This window comes from Scyliorhinus torazame, chromosome 14 (genome assembly GCF_047496885.1).
Source record: "Scyliorhinus torazame isolate Kashiwa2021f chromosome 14, sScyTor2.1, whole genome shotgun sequence".
Classification (NCBI taxonomy): Eukaryota; Metazoa; Chordata; class Chondrichthyes; order Carcharhiniformes; family Scyliorhinidae; genus Scyliorhinus; species Scyliorhinus torazame.
Window position 1 is genome coordinate 172,073,180 of NC_092720.1, and position 21,467 is coordinate 172,094,646.

General features: G+C 47.8%; 1 protein-coding gene across 1 annotated transcript in view; it reads left to right on the forward strand.

The window, feature by feature from the left end:
• The window catches only part of LOC140390223 (major histocompatibility complex class I-related gene protein-like), a 44,527-nt gene extending 32,382 nt beyond the window's left edge, over window positions 1–12,145 (forward strand). The window contains exon 5 of the mRNA XM_072475193.1: window positions 9,876–12,145. Within this exon, the coding sequence (XP_072331294.1) occupies window positions 9,876–10,072 (197 nt within the window). The 3' untranslated portion in view covers window positions 10,073–12,145. The remainder of the gene's footprint in view (window positions 1–9,875) is intronic.
• Window positions 12,146–21,467: the final 9,322 nt, after the last annotated feature.

Genomic DNA, 21,467 nt, shown 5'->3' on the forward strand with positions numbered 1-21,467 from the left:
CTCGTCGGAGGCCTGCCATTTCTTCTCCTCCTCCAGCACATCGCCCCTCTGCTGTGTGATGTTGTGAAGGATGCAGCAGGCCGCGACAATGCGGGCGCCCCTCTCAGCATCATACTGGAGGGCCCCTCCAGAGTGGTCCAGGTATCTGAACTGCATCTTCAGGAGCCCGAAGCATCACTCGATCCGGTCCCTGGTTGCTGTATGGGCGTCGTTTTAGCGGGTCTCAGCGTCAGTCTGTGGCCCCCCTATAGATGTCATCAACCAGGACCGTAGCGGATAGCCCCTATCACCCAAGAGCCAACCCCCCAGCTGGAGGAATCGTCGAGTGCGCCAGAATGAAGGCGTCGTGCACACTGCCCAGGTATCCGATGCAGAGGTGAGTGATGCACAGTTGATTGTCACATATCAGCTGTACGTTCATCGAGTGGAACCCCTTTCGGTTGGTGTAGAGCCGCCTGTCATCTGCAGGTGCTTGTCTTAGGGGGACATGCATCCCGTCAGTCACCCTCTGGACCCCGGGCATCCCATCGATGGCGGCGAACCTCGTTGCCCGGACATTCTGGCGGGCTCTGTCCACATTGAAGTGGATGTATTGAGCTACCTGGGCATATAGGGCCTCCGTGACGGTCTGTGAGATCCCAGACAGCTGCCCACTCGGCACCTGGAAGGATCCTGTGCTGTAAAAGGTCAGGGTGACCATCACCTTGACAGCCACCGGAGCAGGTCTCCTCCCCCCATACCCCCGCAGTGCCAGGTGTGCTATCACCTGGTAGATACATCGCACTGTCTCCTTTCTCATCCGGAGTCTTCGACGACATACCTGGTCCAACAGATCCTCAAATGACAGGCGCTGCCGGTACACACGAGGCCTCATGCGGCGCCTCCACCACCTCGGCCTGTTGGGTGGCTGGCTCTCCATCCTGGGCAGACTCCTCTTGTTTCTCTGGGGCAGGCTCCGCTGCTGCAGCTTCCTCCTCCTCGAGCAGCTCCAACTTGTACAGCCGCAGGGTATCCTCAGGGCTGCGACGACGAGCAGCAAGGCCACCATTGCTGATTGAATTCCAATATCCATTGGCTGTAGGTGGTGGAAGGCCGGTATAAGAACATAAGAACTAGGAGCAGGAGTAGGCCATCTGGCCCCATGAGCCTGCTCTGCCATTCAATGAGATCATGGCTGATCTTTTGTGGACTCAGCTCCACTTTCCGGCCTGAACACCATAACCCTTAATCCCTTTATTCTTCAAAAAACTATCTATCTTAATCTTAAAAACATTTAATGAAGGAGCCTCAACTGCTTCACTGGGCAAGGAATTGCATAGATTCACAACCCTTTGGGTGAAGAAGTTCCTCCCAAACTCAGTCCTAAATTTACTTCCCCTTATTTTGAGGCTATGCCCCCTAGTTCTGCTTTCACCCACCAGTGGAAACAACGTGCCCGCATCTATCCTATCTATTCCCTTCATAATTTAAAATGTTTCTATAAGATTCCCCCTCACCCTTCTAAATTCCATCGAGTTCCGTCCCAGTCTACTCAACCTCTCCTCGTAATCCAACCCCTTCAGCTCTGGGATTAACCTAGTGAATCTCCTCTGCACACCCTCCAGCGCCAGTACGTCCTTTCTCAGGCAAAGAGACCAAAACTGAACACAATAGTCCAGGTGTAGCCTCACTAACACCTTATACAATTGCAGCACAACCTCCCTAGTCTTAAACTCCACCCGTCTAGCAATGAAGGACAAAATTCCATTTGCCTTCTTAATCACCTGCTGCACCTGTAAACCAACTTTTTGTGATCCATGCACTGGCAACCCCAGGTCTCTCTGCACAGCGGCATGTTTTAATATTTTATCGTTTAAATAATAATCCCTTTTGCTACTATTCCTACCAAAATGGATAACCTCACATTTGTCAACATTGTATTCCATCTGCCAGACCCTAGCCCATTCACTTAACCTATCCAAATCCCTCTGCAGACTTCCGGTACCTTCTGCACTTTTTGCTTTACAACTCATCTTAGTGTCGTCTGCAAACTTGGACACAATGCACTTGGTCCCCAACTCCAACTCATCTATGTAAATTGTGAACAATTGTGGGCCCAACACTGAACCCTGAGGGACACCACTAGCAACTGATTGCCAACCAGAGAAACACCCATTAATCCCCACTCTTTGCTTTCTATTAATTAACCAATCCTCTAGCCATGCTACTACTTTACCCTTAATGCCATGCATCTTTATCTTATGCAGCAATCTTTTGTGTGGCACCTTGTCAAAAGCTTTCTGGAAATCCAGATATACCACATCCATTGGCTCCCCATTATCTACCACACTGGTAATGTCCTCAAAAAATTCCACTAAATTAGTTAGGCACGACCTGCCCTTTATGAACCCATGCTGCGTCTGCACAATGGGGCAATTTCCATCCAGATGCCTCGCTATTTCTTCCTTGATGATAGATTCCAGCATCTTCCCTACTACCGAAGTTAAGCTAACTGGCCTATAATTACCCGCTTTCTGCCTACCTCCTTTTTAAAACAGAGGTGTCCCGTTTGCTAATTTCCAATCTGCCGGGACCACCCCAGAGTCTAGTGAATTTTGGTAAATTATCACTTGTGCATTTGCAATTTCCCTAGCCATCTCTTTTAGCACTCTGAGATGCATTCCATCAGGGCCAGGAGACTTGTCTACCTTTAGCCCCATTAGCTTGCCCATCACTACTTCCATAGTGACAACAATCATCTCAAGGTCCTCACCTGTCATAGCCTCATTTCCATCAGTCACTGGCCTGTTATTTGTGTCTTCCAGTGTGAAGACCGACCCAAAAAACCTGTTCAGTTCCTCAGTCATTTCCTCATCTCTCATTATTAAATCTCCCTTCTCATCCTCTAAAGGACCAATGTTTACCTAAGCCACTCTTTTTTGTTTTATATATTTGTAGAAACTTTTACTATCTGTTTTTATATTCTGAGCAAGTTTACTCTCATAATCTATCTTACTCTTCTTTATAGCTTTTTTAGTAGCTTTCTGTTGCCGCCTAAAGGTTTCCCTGTTCTCTAGTCTCCCACTAATTTTTGCCACTTTGTATGCTTTTTCCTTCAATTTGATACCCTCCCTTATTTCCTTAGATATCCACGGTCGATTTTTCCTCTTTCTACTGTCCTTCCTTTTTGTTGGTATAAACCTTGAGCACTGTGAAAAATTGCTTGGAAGGTTCTCCACTGTTCCTCAACTGTTTCACCATAAAGTATTTGCTCCCAGTCTACCTTAGCCAGCTCTTCTCTCATCCCATTGTAATCTCCTTTGTTTAAGCACAAAACATTAGTATTTGATTTTACCTTCTCACCCTCCATCTGTATTTTAAATTCCACAATATTGTGATCGCTCCTTCCGAGAGGATCCCTAGCTATGAGATCATTAATCAATCCTGTCTCATGAGACAGGACCAGATCTAGGACCGCTTTTTCCCTTGTAGGTTCCATTACATACTGTTCTAGGAAACTATCGCAGATACATTTGATAAACTCTTCCTCAAGGCTGCCTTGACCGACCTGGTTAAACCAATCGACATATAGATTAAAATCCCCCATGATAACTGCTGTACCATTTCTACATGCATCAGTTATTTCTTTGTCTGTTGCCTGCCCCACCGTAATGTTACTATTTGGTGGCCTATAGACTACTCCTATCAGTGACTTTTTCACCTTACTATTCCTGATTTCTACCCAAATGGATTCAACCTTATCCTCCATAGCACTGATGTCATCCCTTACTATTGCCTGGATGTCATCCTTAAATAACAGAGCTACACCACCTCCTTTACCATCCACTCTGTCCTTCCGAATAGTTTGATATCCTTGGATATTTAACTCCCAGTCGTGACTATCCTTTAACCATGTTTCAGTAATGGCCAATAAACCATAGTCATTCACGATGATTTGCGCCGTCAATGCATTTACCTTATTCCGAATACTACGAGCATTCAGGTAAAGTACACTTATGTTGGCTTTTATACCTCTGTTTTGAATCTCAACACCTTGATCAGTAACCTCTCCTCAGTTATTTTTCCTCTTAACGTTTCTCCTAATTTTCCTTGTCGTTGAATCCATATCTTCATGTAACAACCTGCCGCGTTGCTTTCCATTTATGTTTTTACTTCCCGGTTTATTCCTTTTAGTATTACTGGGCCTATTCACTGAGCTCCCCTCAGTCACTGTACCTTGTACTGTCGCCCTTTTTGATTTTTGACCATGGCTTCTCTGCCTTACACTTTCCCCCTTACTGCCTTTTGTTTCTGCCCTTGTTTACATATAATTTAGAATTTACAGTGCAGAAGGAGGCCATTCGGCCCATCGAGTCTGCACCGGCTCTTGGAAAGAGCACCCTACCCAAGGTCAACACCGCCACCCTATCCCCGTAACCCAGTAACCCCACCCAACACTAAGGGCAATTTTGGACACTAAGGGCAATTTATCATGGCCAATCCACCTAACCTGCACATCTTTGGACTGTGGGAGGAAGCCAGAGCACCCGGAGGAAACTCACGCACATACGGGGAGGATGTGCAGACTCCACACAAACAGTGACCCAAGCCGGAATCGAACCTGGGACCCTGGAGCTGTGAAGCAATTGTGCGATCCACAATGCTACCGTGCTGCCTTCCGACTTCCTGCATCGGTTCCCATCCCCCTGCCACATTAGTTTAAACACTCCCCAACATCTCTAGCAAATAGACATCAGTTCCAGTCCTGCCCAGGTGTAACCCGTCCAGTTTGTACAGGTCCCACCTCCCCCAGAACCGGTCCCAATGTCCCAGGAATCTGAAACCCTCCCCCTGACACCATCCCTTCAGCCACGTATTCATCCTATATAACCTGTCATTTCTACTCTGACTAGCACGTGGCACGGGTGTGAATCCTGAGATCACTACCTTCGAGGTCCGATTTTTTTTTTTGTAAAATATTTTTATTCTCCATTTTCACATTTTCTTCAGAATTTACAACCCACCAACAAGCAGTAAACGGTAACAAATACAAAGTCAATCCCCTTATCAACAACAACGATCCCATCCTCCCACCACCCCAAACAACGCCCCACCTGACAATATAAGCAGAGGTCCGATTTCTTAAATTCCTTCCTAGCTCCCTGTATTCTGCTTTTAGGATCTCATCACGTTTTCTTTACCAATGTCATTTGTACCGATGTGTACCTTGATAACTGGCTGTTCACCTGCCCCCTCCAGAATGTCCTGTACCCGCTCCGAGACATCCTTGACACTAGCACCAGGGAGGCAACATACCATCCTGGAGTCTCGTTTGCGGCCACAGAAACGCCTGTCTATTCCCCTTACAATTGAATCCCCTATAACTATTGCGCTGTCACACTTATCACCCCTCCCCATTGCAGCAGAACCAACCGTGGTGCCACGAGTTTGGCTGTTGCTGTTTTCCCCTGAGAGGCCATTCCCCTCAACAGTATCCAAAGCGGCATATCTGTTCTGCAGGGGAATGGCCACAGGAGACTCCTGCACTACCTTCCTCGCTCTCTTGCTCTGTCTGGTGGTCACCCATTCCCTTCCTGCCTGAGCCTGCAGTGTGACCACCTCTCTATACATGCTATCAACGATGCTCTCCGACTCGCGGATCTCCACAGTGACTCCAGCCGCCGCTCCAGCTCTGAAACTTGAGCTTCCAGGAGCTGTAAATGGAGACACTTCCTACAGACATGCTGACCCTGGTTGGGCACGTTAGCATGGTGCGTACCCCATGCCCAGCCAGGTCCACCGAGCAACACAATGGCCTAGGTTGGCACTGCGGACTCTGCCCCTGCATGTACTCTCGTCCCCTCCCTGCACTCCTGGCCCTGTCGGTACCCGAAGGCCTCTGGCTCTGGCGCCTGTCCCTGGTGCCAGGGGTACTATCGGCTGGGACTGTACCTGCTAGGGATACGCTCATTGGCCCACAACCTTCGTCCCCGTAGTGGCTACTGTGGACTTTGTCCAGGGTAGGCTGCTGGCAGGTGGTGGCCGGGTGTGCAGGGCGGATGGGGTACGGTAGAGGGTGGGGTGCGGAGGTGGTGGTAACCATACACCGGTGTCACTCTGAAGAACCAGAGTGGGTGGTGTGCAGCAATTGGCTGCCTTGCAGGCCGTGGTAATGGCAGTCCAGTGCTCCAATTGTACCCCATAGCCCTTTATCAATCCCAAACTAATCCCACTGCCCCACACTCTACCAATCGCCCTGTGTGAATCCCAAACTAATCCCACTGCCCCACTCTCTCCCCATAGCCCTGTATCAATCCCAAACTAATCCCACTGCCCCACTATCTCCCCATAGGCCTGCATCAATCTGAAACTAATCCCACTGTCCCACACTACCTATCGCCCTGTATCAATCTGAAACTAATCCCACTGTCCCACACTACCTATCGCCCTGTATAAATCCCAAACTAATCCCATTGTCCCACACTCTACCAATCGCCCTGTATAAATCCGAAACTAATCGCACTGCCCCACTCTCTCCCCATAGCCCTGTATCAATCCCAAACTAATCCCACTGCCCCACTATCTCCCCATAGGCCTGCATCAATCTGAAAATAATCCCACTGTCCCACACTACCTATCGCCCTGTATCAATCTCAAACTAATACCACTGCCCCACACTGTCCCATTGCCCTGTATCCGTCCCAAATAAATCCCGCTTCTCCACTATCACCTCCGGTCCCAATATCAATCCCTAGCTAATTCCACTGCCCCACTCTCTCTTCATAGCCCTGTATTAGTCCCTGTGGCGCACAAAGACTCCGTGAGACAAACAGAGTGAAGTCGATGAGGCTTTATTAAGCGTGTCTGTTCCCCAGCAGCCCGATAGTAAACTGGCCTGCGGGGGAAGGCACCGGCTTCTTATACTTCGCCTTCAGGGCGGAGTATGAGGTCAACGGCCAACCAGGACCCGGGATCTGTCAGCCAATGACATTAGGGCTTCCAGTCCCACATGACCCCCAATACATACTACCACAGTCCCCAAACTAATATCACTGCCCCACTCTCTTTGCACAAGCCTGTATCAATCCAACACAAATCCCACTGCCCCACTCTTTCCAGATATCCCTGTGTCAATCCCAAACTAATCCCACAACCCCACACTCTCCCCATAGCCCTGCATCAATCCCAAATTAATCCCACTACCCAACTCGTTTCCCTTACCCTGTATCAATCTCAAACAAATTCTGCTGCCCTACTGAAGTTTTCGATTGTTGTTGTCTCGCCTGTGGCGTTCTTGCGGCCGGCGGCATGGAAGAATCCACCTCTTAGGGCGCGATTCTCTCCCAAACTTTCGAAGTTAATTTGTGTTGGGTTTTTCAGGGAGTTTCCCGCCGGCTCTGCTGGCGAGTTCCCCACTGCTGTGCAATGACACTTAGTCACTTTTCTGGGCCCTGGGCAGATTCACACTGGCTTAGCCCACACTGTAGCACCGGGGAGCTGAACTCAGAGATCGGGCTGCCATTTTGAAAGAGTGCGCTGACCTCTAACTGAGTTTGTGGGTCCCCCACATCCCCACACATGGACAATGTCACCCTCCACACACATGGGCACTATCCCACACCCTCCAAGTGAGGACCCCCCCGATATAGGGTACCTGAGAGTCCCCCTCACTTCCAGCCCCCCAAACCACCTTACAGAACCTCTTCCCTTATAAGACCCCACCCATTACCCCCCCCCCCCCCAGCCTCCCAGATGCTCCTACCTACCTGCCCTGCACTCCCCTCATTTCATGGGTATGGCCCCCTCACCCCTGACCCTTGGCAGTGCCACCTTGGCACTTGGGCACCCTGGTATTGCCACCCTAGCATCCAGTCAGTGCTCCTGCCAGCTTGGCAGTGCCATCCAGGCACCATGCCAGTGCCAGGGTAGCAGTGTGAAGGTGCCACCTGGGCAGTGCCAAGGTGTCCAAGTTCCAGGGGGAGGGCCAGGGAGCCACCCTGCACTTACCCTGACCACCCAGGGGTCACTGATGGCCCGGGTGCCATTCCGCCTGGCCCACGTTTGTGTGGACCAGCACTGAAAGGCGCCTGGCCTGGGGAGGCCGAAGAATCAATGGGCGGTGGACCCCGCGCAGGTAGGCCGTACGTAGGTCCACGACCGACTTCCGCGAGCGTCATTCAGTTCCATCCATTTGAGGTGGAACTCTGATTCCGACGTCTCGTGGGAGAGTTTTAGTTTTCCTTGTAGCAGAGGAGACTGAGGGCGGTGGTAATGATTGGGATGCATAAAATCAGATAGAGTAGACAGGAAGAAACCTTTCCCCTTGGTGGAGTGATCAATGATCAGGGACATAGATTTCAACCAGAGGGTGGTGGGGGGCGGGAGTTTGAAACTTGCTGCCTGAAAGGGTGGTGGAGGCAGAGACCCTCATAACATTTAAGAAGTATTTAGATGTGTACATGCGATGACAGGACATACAAGGCTATGGGCCAAGTGCTGGAAAATGGGATTAGACTAGTTAGGTGGTTGTTTTTGACCGGCGCAGAAGCGATGGGACGAAGGGGCTTTTCTGTGCTGAATACCTCTATGACTATGGGTGCAAACATGTGGCCACACTTGCGCCCCAAAAGCAGCTCACCGTAGACAGTGTGGCCGTTGGAATCCGGGAGACCCCGCTCCCGGGATCCACCCGGCTCGCAACGCCTCGCGAGATTCAATGCAATGCCACAAGACGTTGCAAGGAGAATCCCGCCCACAGTAGTCGGCATTCATTTTTGTCAATTCTGCACATTAGAGCGAGGCATTAAGCCGTTGTACAAAATGGGGCGACGTGTGGCCTCGGCCACGCATTTAGGTCCCTTATTCAACGCAAGTCATTTTGAATATCCACAAGACTAAACGCGCGCGCTCAGGGACTTTGCTTCCTTTCGGGAAGATTTCTCCCTATGGCAATGAATGGTAGGATGCTGGGAAATACAGACAGAGGGACCTTGGGTTGCATATCCAAAGATCCTGAAAGGCAGCAGGACAGGTAGATAAGGTGGTTAAGAAGGCATATGGGATACTTGCCTTTATTAGCCATGGCATAGATTATAATAACAGAGAGGTTATGATGGAGCTGTATAAAACACTGGTTAGGCCACAGCTAGAGTACTGTGTGCAGTTCTGGTCACCACACCATAGGGAGGATGTGATTGCACTGGAGTGGTTGAGGAGAATTCACCAGGATGTTGCCTGGGCTGGAGCGTTTCAGCTATCAAGAGAGACTGGTTCGGCTGGGGTTGTTTTCTTGGGTAACTGAGGCGTATAAAATTATGAAGAACAGAGATAGTGCGGGTAGGAGGTAACTTTCCCGCCTAGTAGAGGGGTCAATAACCAGGGGGTATAGATTTAAGGTAAGGGGAAGGAGGTTTAAAGGGGATGTGAGGAAAAATGTTTTTCACTCAGAGGCTGGTAGGAATCTGGAACTCACTGTCTGAAAGGGTGCTAGAGGCGGGAACCCTTACAACACTTAGGAAGTATTTAGAAGAACAGTTGAAATGCTGCAGCCTATGAGGCTAAGGGACAAGAGCTGGAAAATGGGACTGGAGTCAATAGGTGCTTGATGTCTGATACAGACATGATGGGCGAGGGGACCGCTTTCCATGCAGTAAAAACTCTATGACTCGAACCCTGTATCAACCCCAAACAAGTCCATTGTCCCGCTAACCTCTCGCCTTAGTCCTACACCTATCTCAATCTAGCGTTGTGTTCATGAAAGGTCGTACATAAATTTGAAACATTCTTTCTCTAATATCAGACATGTACAGTACTAGTTTGCAGGACAATGAAGTACAGAATCATTCGTAAATTATTATTTCTCGATATAATTTTAACGTAACTGTATGTACCGGCAGAGAGAGTGGCACGGGAAGGCGTGAAGGTCGGGATTACTGTTGGAGCAACAGCCGTCTCACTCACTCTACTTTGCATCATCATTGGAATTGGTTTCTGGAGGAAGAGACTGAACAATGTGACTGGCAGCACCCAGCAAGGACTGGCAGAGACTGGCAGACACCTGCAGGCACTGACAGCCAGTGACGGAGAACAGTAGAGTGTGACGGAGACCAGTGGAAACTGGTTCGACTGGCAGTGCAGAGGCTGGTGAGAGACGAGCAGACAGTGGCCGAGACCAGCAGATACTCGCAGAGACCAACAGCGACTGTCCGTGACCAGCCATGAATGTCAGAGATGAGAGAGACTGGCAGCCACCAGCAGAGATTGGCAGAGACTGACAATGACCAGCAGAGAATGGCAGAGATTCACAGCCGCCAGCAGAGTCTGGCAGTGACTGGCGGAGAACGGCAGAGACTGGCAGAGGATGATACATTCATGGGGCAAAGATGATGCATCTGATTCCTAAATACTTCTTGTAAATGTAATATAAATCTCAATTTAACATGCTGCAGAAGCTGACACGTTCTCAACTGCTAACCCATGGTTAACATTTCCAGTAGCCAATGCGTGTGAATTATCTATTACCTTCCATTCTCTTCCCACGTTCTCAAGTTCCCAACATTTTACTGGAGGTTATGTCAGCACCCTCTAAAACATATCCTGTGCACCTTTGTCAAATATTTGATGGAACGCGTGTGGATCCAGAATTACAGTGTATATCGATACATCCTATACATGCCCTGAGAGTGTGATAGAAATTAACTTTTCTAATCAGTTATAATCATGAGAGTAAGGAAGATGATAGAGATTTATTGAGAACTCATTAAGAATAATTAACTATAATCATATGAAGCATTACTTCAGTGCAACAGTAGCTGGGAATCCACTGAGCGTTAATCCAGATAATGCTCTTTAATTTTTAGGTTTCACATTGTACAAGTTGCTTGAGACTGCAAGGCCAGTGACGTCAACTAGCTAAAAGGCCCCATTGTATGGTAAAAACTGGGCGGCTGTCCAGTATGAGTAGTCCCGTTTCTATAATAGCAGCCAGTCTAGGACTGATAATTTCTTAACAAAAACTGTGTTTTTCTAATTTAATTGGCAAGCGATGGAATGGGAAATTGGCACCAATATATTTAAATACATATATCTTGTAAATCGATAGGCAGACAGTTTGGCTGAATTGAGTGAATTATAATTTAGTTAAAACCAATCAGAAGTAAAAAGAAGGCCAAATGTTAAGATAATAACCCTCCTAAGAATTATTTACCGGGATGGAAAAACTCATTCCAGAATCACCCTATCTATATTTCTGAAACCTATTTCTTTGCTGCTTGCTAATCGCCATCTTTCTTTTGTTTAAATCACTTAGTTATGTTATCCTAAAGAATTACCACGATCTGTAATTGAATGAAAACTCAACTACTGTATTCGCTAAAGATAATTAATCTGACTAGCTTGCTGTGGGGCTAGTCGGAATTTCCTAAATGTTGTATTGAAAATAAGTTACCAGTGACACAGCTGACAAATAAAGTGCAAGTGGACTTTGCCAAAAAGCATAGACTTAACCTCTGTTATTTGGGAACTGAGAAGGTGTACCAGATATCCAGGGTTCCAAATAGACACAGAGATTCATCAAAGTGTTTGAAGAGACTGTGTAGAGGAACCTTACTGTGTATCTAACCCTGTGCTTTACCTGCCATGGGAGTGTTTGATGGGACAACGTAGAGGGAGCTTTACTCTTAATCTAACCCCGTGTTGTACCTGTCCTGGGGGTGTTTGATGGGTGTCATGTGAATGTCACTTTAAGAAATGTTTGTCTTCTTAAGTGGCTGCAGTGATGTCATTGTGTGGGTGGAGCTGAGCTCTGCTCTACTTTTTACTTTTGCTTTGAGCTGGAAGCTGTTTTTGGCTCTGTGTTTAGTTTTGCTTTCAGTTGGAGACCTGCATTCAAACCAAGCAGATGTGTATATTGATGTCTCTCACTGCAATCTACAGAATGTCTCCAGATCACTTGATGATTTCAAAGTAATACCTGTTTCTGTAAGGAATGCAAACCTGCTGTCTTTGTTAAAAAGTGTTTTGGCTTATGGATGTTGTTTGGAAAGTTATTAAGGGTTATCTATAGAGTATTGTATCTGTGGGGATTATTTGTGTTGATAAACTGTTTATCGTGTGTTTATAAAATGTTAACTGGATTCATAGAATAAACATGATTTTTGCTTAAAAATACTTTTAGATCTCTGTTGCATCACACCTCTAAAGTGGGCCCTTGTGCTCCCCATAACCAAAATCTATTAAAAGTTGTGGGTCAGGTGAACTCCATGATACCTTGGTGTTCTCTAAACCCTGGCCCATTAAATGGGAGAGTGTAGAAGGAGAGTTTTACTCGTATCTAACCCCGTGCTGTACCTGTCCTGGGAGTGTTTGATAGGATAGTGTAGAGGGAGAGTTTTAATCTGTTGGTGTTTTCTTTGCCTGTAACATCTATACAATCTTCAGGCATATGGAGATTGCACGGCACACATGCTCACCGGGATTATGCAGATGCCCTGACACATGGTCATGCGTGGTAAAAGTGCATGTTTATTTGCAATTTATTTTCCATCCAGAATCATCGAACCAAGGCTGGAGGTATCGAAGAGCTTTTTTTCCATGGGTTAATCTTTTTTAATAATGTTTATAAATATGTTTAAAATGTGCATAAAATGAAACACTGATATATATTTCTTAAAGTTTGGTTTGTCGAAAGGGCTGTTAATTCCATTAAATTGTACTTTTATGTATAAAATGAGTACAGAGTCATAGAAAGTGGAAGAAAGATTCTATTTAAAATTTGGTTTGTCATGAAGATGTTAATTCCATTAAAGGAACTATAGGTAGAGTGCACTTAAAGTGTATGTAATCTTCGGAGATCACTCGCTAAAGAGTATGATTGTCCACCTAAGATACCATGTGTTACTGGTCAAGGGTTCTGTCGGTGATGAACCCAATCCTAGAGCCACATCTTCGATCGTACACTTTGCAGGTGCTTTTGTGAGGGCCTTGGACTCTTGATTACCGGTATTCAATTCTCAGGCTCCTTTTCCAGGCCTCCTCGTGCTGTTAGGTGTCTTCAAAGAATTGTGTCCCTTCAATCAAGATTCTCCTCCAAGTAGATCTCTTCTGAGCAAAGGTCTCCCAGGCATTGACGACTATGTTCCATTTCTTGAGGTAAACCTACAAGGTGTCTTTGAAGAGCTCCCTTTGTCCTTCTCTTGTTTGGGATCCTTCCTTGAGTTGGGTGAAGAAAGTTTGCTTTGGCAGTTAAGACTCTGACATTCTAAGCATATGGGCGGCCCAGCGTAGTTGGTTCCAGATGATCCTGGCCTCGATGATGGTGCTCTTGGTCCCTGCAAGGACACTAATATTAGCATGCCTGTTGTCCCAGCTGATTCGGAGCTAAAGTATATTTGAATTTTACAATGTATTTAAAGCTGTATTTTAGAGTCTCCCTGATGTTATAGAACATAGAACAGTACAGCACAGTACAGGCCTTTCGGCCCACGATGTTATGCTGACCATTTATCCTAATCTAAGATTAACCTAACCTACACCCTGCGATTTACTGCTCTCCATGTGCTTGTCCAAGAGTCGCGTAAATGTCCCTAATTACTCTGACTCCACCACCTCCACTGGCAGTGCATTCCACGCACCCACCACTCTCTGTGTAAAGAACCTATCTCTGACATCTCCTCTATACCTTCCTCCAATCATCTTAAAATTATGCCCCCTCGTGACAGCCGTTTCCACCCTGGGGAAAAGTCTCTGCCTATCCACTCTATCCATGCCTCTCATCACCTTGTACACCTCTATCAAGTCACCTCTCTTCCTTCTTCGTTCCAGTGAGAAAGCCCTAGCTCCCTCGACATTTCTTCATAAGATATGCCCTCCAGTTCAGGCAGCGTCCTGGTAAATCTCCTCTGCGCCCCCTCCCAAGCATCCACATCCTTCCTAAAATGAGGCGACCAGAACTGGACACAATATTCCAAGTGTGGTCTAACCAGAGTTTTATAAAGCAGTAGCAAAACCTCTAGTGAATACTGAAGCAAAATATTCATTTTGGGCCTCCCCTACCGTCTCAGACTCTAGGCACAAGTTCCCTCCACTATCTCTGATCGGCACTACTCTCACTCTGACCATCCTCTTATTTCTCACATAAGTGTAGAATGCCTTGCAGTTTTCCCTAATCCGTCCCGCCAGGGCTTTCTCATGCCCTCTTCTAGCTCTCCTCAGTCCATTTTTGAGTTCCTTCCTGGCTACCTTGTAACCCTTTAGAGCCGTGTCAGATCCTTGCTTCCTCAACCTTATGTAAGCTTCCTTCTTCCTCTTGACTAGAAGCTCCATTTCTCTTGTCATCCAAGGCTCTTTCACCTTACCATTCCTTCCTTGTCTCAGTGGGACAAAACTATCCAGTACTCGCAGCACGTAAACAACCCCCACATTACTGTTGTGCATTTCCCTGAGAACAGGTGTGCCCAATTTATGCTTCTCAGCTCCTGTCTAAAAGCAGTATAATTTTTCCTCCCCCAATTAAATACCTTCCCATACTGTCTGTTCTCATCCCTCTCCATGACTATGGTAACGGTCAAGGAGTTGTGGTCACTGTCACTGAAATGTTCTCCCACCGAGACATCTGACACCTGGCCTGGTTTGTTGCCAAGCACCAAATCCAATATGGCCTCCTTCTTAGTCGGCCTATCTACATATTGAGTCAGGAATACCTTCCTGGATACACCTGACAAAATCTGCTCCATCCAAACCATTTGCACTTGGGAGGTTCCAGTCAATATTAGGGAAGTCACCCATGACAACAACTCTGTTACTTCTGTACTTTTCCAAGATCTGCCGCCCAATCTGTTCCTCTATCTCTCTGCTACTATTGGGGGTGTCTATATAAAACTCCCAATAAAGTGACTGCTCCTTTTATGTTTCTGACTTCCACCCATACTGACTCAGTAGACAAACCCTTCTCAACTACCTCCTTTTCTGCAGCTGTGGTGCACTCCCTAATTAACAGTGCACTCCCCCTCCTCTTTTACCTCCCTCCCTATTCTTCTGAAAACATCTAAACCCCGGAACATCTAACAACTGTTCCTGCCCCTGTAAAATCAATGTCTCCGTCATGGTCACAACATCATAGTTCCAAGTACTGATCATGCTCTATATTCATCTCCCTTATTCTTGCATTGAAACAGACACACTTGAACCCATCCCACTGAGTGCAACGTTGCCCTACCGACTGTCTATCCTTCCTCACAGACTTGCTGCCTACTATTTCTGCCTGTTCAACAGCTACCCTATCCTCTGATCCATAGCTCTGATACCCACTCCCCTGACAAACTAGTTTAAACCCTCCCGAAGAGCTCCAGCAAACCTCCCGCCCCAGGATATTGCTGCCCCTCCAATTTAGGTACAACCCGTCCTTCATGTACAGGTCTCACCTTCCCCAGAAAGTATCCCGATGATCAACATATCTGAAGCCTTCCCTCCTGCACCAGCCCTGTAGCCACGTGTTCGGCTGCAATCACTCTCTGTTCCTTGCCTCATGTTGATCCTTAAATCCTCAGTGATTGCTTCAAATACTTTACATTAATAATGCCTTAGTTGACGTATGCAAGCCTCCTGTAAGGTAATGTGAACTATCTCTCTGACTGGTATTGCAGAATCCAGTGCAAATTCAAAATCTGGAGTCAGGCTACATGTCTGCCTGGTGAGGAAAGAAATCAATTACCCAACCACAAGGTGTATAGACAAAGGGTATCATATAAAATAATAGTACGAAGTCTTACAACACCAGGTTAAAGTCCAACAGGTTTGTTTCGATGTCACTAGCTTTCGGAGCGCTGCTCGTTCCTCAGGTGAATGAAGAAATATGTTCCAGAAACAAATATATGGACAAATTCAAAGCTGCCAGACAATGCTTGGAATGTGAGCATTAGCAGGTGATTAAATCTTTACAGATCCAGAGATGGGGTAACCTCAGGTTAAAGAGGTGTGAATTGTGTCAAGCCAGGACAGTTGGTAGGATTTCGCAGGCCAGATGGTGGGGGATGAATGTAATGTGACATGAATCCCAGGTCCCGGTTGAGGCCGCACTCGTGTGCGGAACTTGGCTATAAGTTTCTGCTCGGCGATTATACGTTGTCGCGCGTCCTGAAGGCCGCCTTGGAGAACGCTTACCCGGAGATCAGAGGCTGAATGCCCTTGACTGCTGAAGTGTTCCCCGACTGGAAGGGAACATTCCTGCCTGGTGATTGTCGGTTGAAGGTCCAATGCGGTGAGTAGGTCCTGTTCAAACTTGTGCATGAAGATGTTGGCGTATTGGGGTGCGAATTTGGTCCCCATGGCTGTTCCGTGCGTCTGGATGAAGAACTTGTTGTCGAAGGTGAAGACGTTGTGATCCAGAATCAAGCGGATGAGTTGCAGAATTGCGTCTGGAGATTGGCAGTTGTTGGTCTTGAGTACTGAGGCTGTTGCAGCACCGACGTTATACACCAGATACATCGAAGACATTTTTTTCCTTTGGACCCACGGCGAAGAATCACTTAAACCGGCCAGCGTGGAGGCCCCCGCCTGGGTTCCTTTCCCATTTGCCCGGCCCTAGGAAAGCCCAAAGATCCCCTTTTAGCACACAAACCCCGCATATCCACCTACACCCCAAAGAACCCTCATTTCGAGTGAAAGTCCCTTCCCTTGTCCAAATATATACCACATTGGCTCCTTTAGTCTCTACACCCGCGCGCAGTGATACAAAAAAGAAGAAATTACAGTCATGAGGTTACAACGGCACATGGCCATTCCTCAATTTGTCAGTTCTGCCACAGTCGTTCTGCTTCCGCAAACTCCTCCACTGCTTCCGCCGTTCCAAAATAAAAGTCCCTGAGCTTGTAAGTCACCCTCAGCTTCGCTGGATATACAATGCCACACCGCACCTTGCTAATGTACAGTGCCCTCTTCACCCGGTTGAAGGCAGCCAGCCTCCTTGCCAGCTCCACCGTAAAGTCATGGTATACACGTAGACCAGCTCCAGCCCACTGCACCACCCGCTTCTGCTTGGCCCAGCACAGGACCTTCTCCTTCACACTGTACCTACGGAAGCACAGAGTCACTGCCCTTGGCGGCTCACTCGCCTTTGGCACAGGCCTCCACGACCGATGAGCCCGATCCAGTTCATATCGGGAGGGATCCTCCCCCTCCCGCAATAATGTTGCCAGCATCGCGGCAAAATACTCAGTCGGCTTCGGTCCTTCAACTCCTTCGGGCAGCCCCACAATCCTCAAATTCTGTCGCCTGGATCTGTTTTCCAGGTCTTCCATTTTTCCTCGCAGATCCTTGTTAGTGTCCATCACCTTCCGCATCTCTTTCCCCATCGAGGCAAGTTGATCACCGTGCTGCAATAACGTCTCCTCCACTTCCTTCAGCGCCTCCCCTTGCTCTCGCACCTCCGCCACTGCACTCGCCACCTCCGTCCTCACCGGGGGAACCGCCTCCTCCACCAGCACACTCACAACCTCCCTCATCTCCTTCCTCACTGTCTCCATGCATTTCGCAATCTGCGCCAACTGCTTTTCAAATTCCGCAGCCATCACCTTAGTTATTTCTTCAGCCGTAAGCAGTGCGGCCTTCCCTGGTGCTACAGCCTCCATTTTCCTTGGTGACCCCACGGTGACCTTTCCACTCCCCGACGGACCTTCAGCTATTTTTTTTCCGGCTGTTTTTTTGCTCACTCTCAACATTTTTCTTTGGGTTTTTTTTTTCTCCTGTGTCTTCACTGTGCCTCCTCCGTGCCTCCTCCCTGCTTCTGCCGCCTCCGTGGACCCCGGGACCGGGCTTAAAGCCCCGAAAATGCCGTTCCCGAACGGGAGCCCTCCATTGTGCGGCCGCCTCCTGCCCGCCGTCCGTAGTTTCACAGATTTATAACAAATAACAAAACCTATGTTCACTTAGCAATATTAAATAATAATCATTTTAAATTAAAAAATAAAATTAAAAATTACCATAAAGGAACAAAAAATAAATGATAAAAAAATTGTTGATCCCTTCAGAACAGCTGTGAAACCTGTTGCCTTTTGCCTTCAATATAAAGCTGCAGTTTTAATCCCTGACCTCAAGGGGAATTCTCTTAGTTTTGTCACAAGGGAGAGTGGCTACATTCAAACTGTGCCGCAGGGGAGCCTGCGCAGAGTGTCCCGACATAGGCCCAAGGCGCCTACTGGAGTCAGAAATCTCAGTGCGATTTTGGAGCGTTGGTAAGTGGGCACTTTTCTACCTCAGAGCGAACGGCCCATGGCTTCCTGCCGATACTCGGAGGTTACATAGAACATACTGTGCAGAAGGAGGCCATTCAGCCCATCGAGTCTGCACTGACCCACTTAAGCCCTCACTTCCACCCTATCCCCGTAACCCAATAACCCCTCCTAACCTTTTTGGTCATTAAGGACAATTTATCATGGCCAATCCATCTAACCTGGACGTCTTTGGACTGTGGGATGAATCCGGAGCACCCGGAGGAAACCCACGCAGACACAGGGAGAACGTGCAGACCCCACACAGACAGTGACCCAGCGGGGAATTGAACCTGGGACCCTGGCGCTGTGAAGCCACTGTGCTATCCACTTGTGCTACCGTGCTGCCCACATAGGTTATGGGCCTTCATATTTGACTGCTGCAGCACAGCAATGGACTTGAAAGACACAGGAGCGGAAATTCGAACTCAGCGCACTTTCAGCGCGCATGTCTGTGCATCGGGACTTCCGCATAGTCCTTTTAAAAAAAAATCTTTTTAATGGCATTTTCAAAATTATATACATTGTCATTTGTTTTCATTTATTGTACAGTACAAAAAGGCTGTTAGGTTTCTCTATTTTTCCGCATAGTCCTGTGCGCATGTGTGCGTACCCCCTCCGTGCGCCAGAGGATGGTACGGACATTCCGGGCCAAGAGGGACCGAGCTAACTGACCGCAGCGTCTGTGGTCGGGGAAATCTTGTTGATGAATGGGATGTGGTTGCCCTCTAGTGGTTAATTCACCACCACCAATAATTTAATGCATCTCAACAGTTGGCATTTTTCAAACATCAAGCCTTGGAGAGCTTTCACGGTGAATTCACTACATTAGCCAGAGGGATGAGTGACTTTAATTATGCACAATTCTTTATCTTTAAGGCAGAAAAGGTAAAGGGGAGATTGCATAAGGGAGTTTATAAGCACGAAGGGTGTTAATGCAGCAAATTAAGATCGAGCAGTTCCATTGGGAGGAGGGATGGCAACCATAGGGCACAGATTGAAAATGATTGGTAAAGGAGAGCCAGCGGTGAGATGCCAATTTTCAAGGTAACGTTGAGAGAAATTCATGCAAAGATTAACAGCTTGGATAGCTCTTACAAAGTGCCAGCACAAGAAAGATGCGCTGAATGGCCACATTGTGACTCTATCATTCCAATGTAACTGCCCTGTTTGAATGTGGGCGAAATAATAAACGGTGTAAAGGGAAGTCCTTTCCCTCCACCCTTGATACCAGTTTTAAGTCGTGTTTCGGCAGTGAATGAGTGTTTCAAATGTTTTAAATCAGCATGTATTTTTTTGTAGATTTCTTTCACGGTTACAAATAACATTAAAGCAGTAGATGCACCAAACTTTACCCCCCCGCCCCCTGCTCTCTCCCCCTGAATGTAACACAAACAAGCAGTGGCAATACCCTCCCTTGTTACTGACCATGTGTGTCAGTGGTGACTGAGCTAGTAGCGTTCTTGTCTCCCTGAATCGCAGAGGTCAAAATTCAACTCCCACTCCAGGGCTTAAAACACACAAATCAAATGAAACATTCTGGAGCAAGGCTTGAGGGAGTGCTAACAGAGGAGCTGCCTTTCAGATAAGATGTGATACCAGAAAAGATGACAAGGGGTGTGGGGAAAAATGGTCCAAGAGCTCAGCCATGGTCGGTTTGAATGGCAGAGCAAGTTTGAGGGGCCAAATGGGTCCTATGTTCCTCAGCAGAGCAGGGAAGCTATTTCTGGTGCTCTGGTCAAAACTATTCCTCAATCAATATTCGCGAAAAACATTACCTGGTCATTATCACATTGCCATGTATGGGAATTTGCTCCGTGCTGCATTTTCTACAATATTGACTGCACTTCAAAAAGTATACTTTTGGCTGCAAAGTATTGGTTTTAATATGTCCAGTGGTCATGTGTGAGGTGATGCATGTTTGGAGAACTAATAAGGCAGGGGAATACATGATGAATGGTAGAATGGCAGGAAGGACAGAGGGACACTGGGGTGCACATCCAAAGATCCCTGAAGGTGGACTTCCAGTGGTGGCCATGGAGTGAGTGGTCGCACACGGGCAGCTCCAGCTCGAAGGCATTGGTTTGAGCTCTTTTCACCCGAAAATCGTGGAATTTCGTCAGTAAAGTGTAGTTGTAGGTGTGGAGGAGATGTTTCCCCCATGGGTGGCATGTCTGCTGATTATCAGACCCGGCAGAAGAAGGTTAAAGACCTGGCCAAGGAACTGGAGGAGACCTGTGGCGCAGCAGCAATTGGGAAGATGAAGGCGGAATGGTTGTTGCAAGCTGGAAAGCCTCAGATGAAGCAGTTGCTGGCATTTATTAGAGAGGAGTTCCACCAGCAGCGAAAGGAGATGCATGAAGATCGGTCGAAGGCCATCGAGGGAGCAGTAGTACCCCTGAAAGGATCGATGGGCGGCATAGTGGCACAGTGGTTAGCATTGCTGCCTCACAGCTCCAGGGTCCTGGGTTCAATTCTGGCCTCGGGCCACAGTCTGTGCGGAGTTTGCACTTTCTTCCCATGTCTGCGAAGATTTCCTTCAGTTGCTCCGGTTTCCTCCCACAGTTCAAATATGTGCAGGTTCGGTGGATTGACCATGCTGAATTGTCCCTTTGTCTCCAAAAGGTTAAGTGGGGTTACTGGGTAACGATGATGGGTTGGAGGTGGGGGCTGAAATAGGGTGCTCTTTCCTACGGCCAGTCAGACTTGATGGGCCAAATGGCCTCAGTCTGCACTGTAAATTCTGTCATTTTATGATGGAGAGAGTCGAGAAGTGCCTGGAGGTACAGGGTCACATTTCCAGGAGATGAAGAAGGTGATGTTCAATCACAATGATTGGGTGGTGGCATTGGTGGCAGAGGTGGAGCTCCTGGGCACCTTTGCAAGTCGCTAAGGGCAAAGGTACAGGAGCAGGAGAACAGATCCAGGAGGCAGAATCTGCATATCGTTGGCTTACCACAGAGTGTGCCACGAGATATGTCTCAAGGATGTTGCCGGGGCTGGTGGCGGAGAGGGTGCTGGACAAGGCCCCGGAGGTGGAAAGGGTGCACAGGTCCATAAGGCAGATGCCGAGAAAGGGGGAGCAGCCGGAGGTGGTGATTACGAGGCTTCACAAGTTTGTGAAGGAGAAGATCCCATGGTGGGCCTGGGAGAAGCGGAACTGCGAATGGGAGGGGACCAGGGTCCGAATCTATCAGGACATTGGAGGGGAGGTGGCGAATAGGA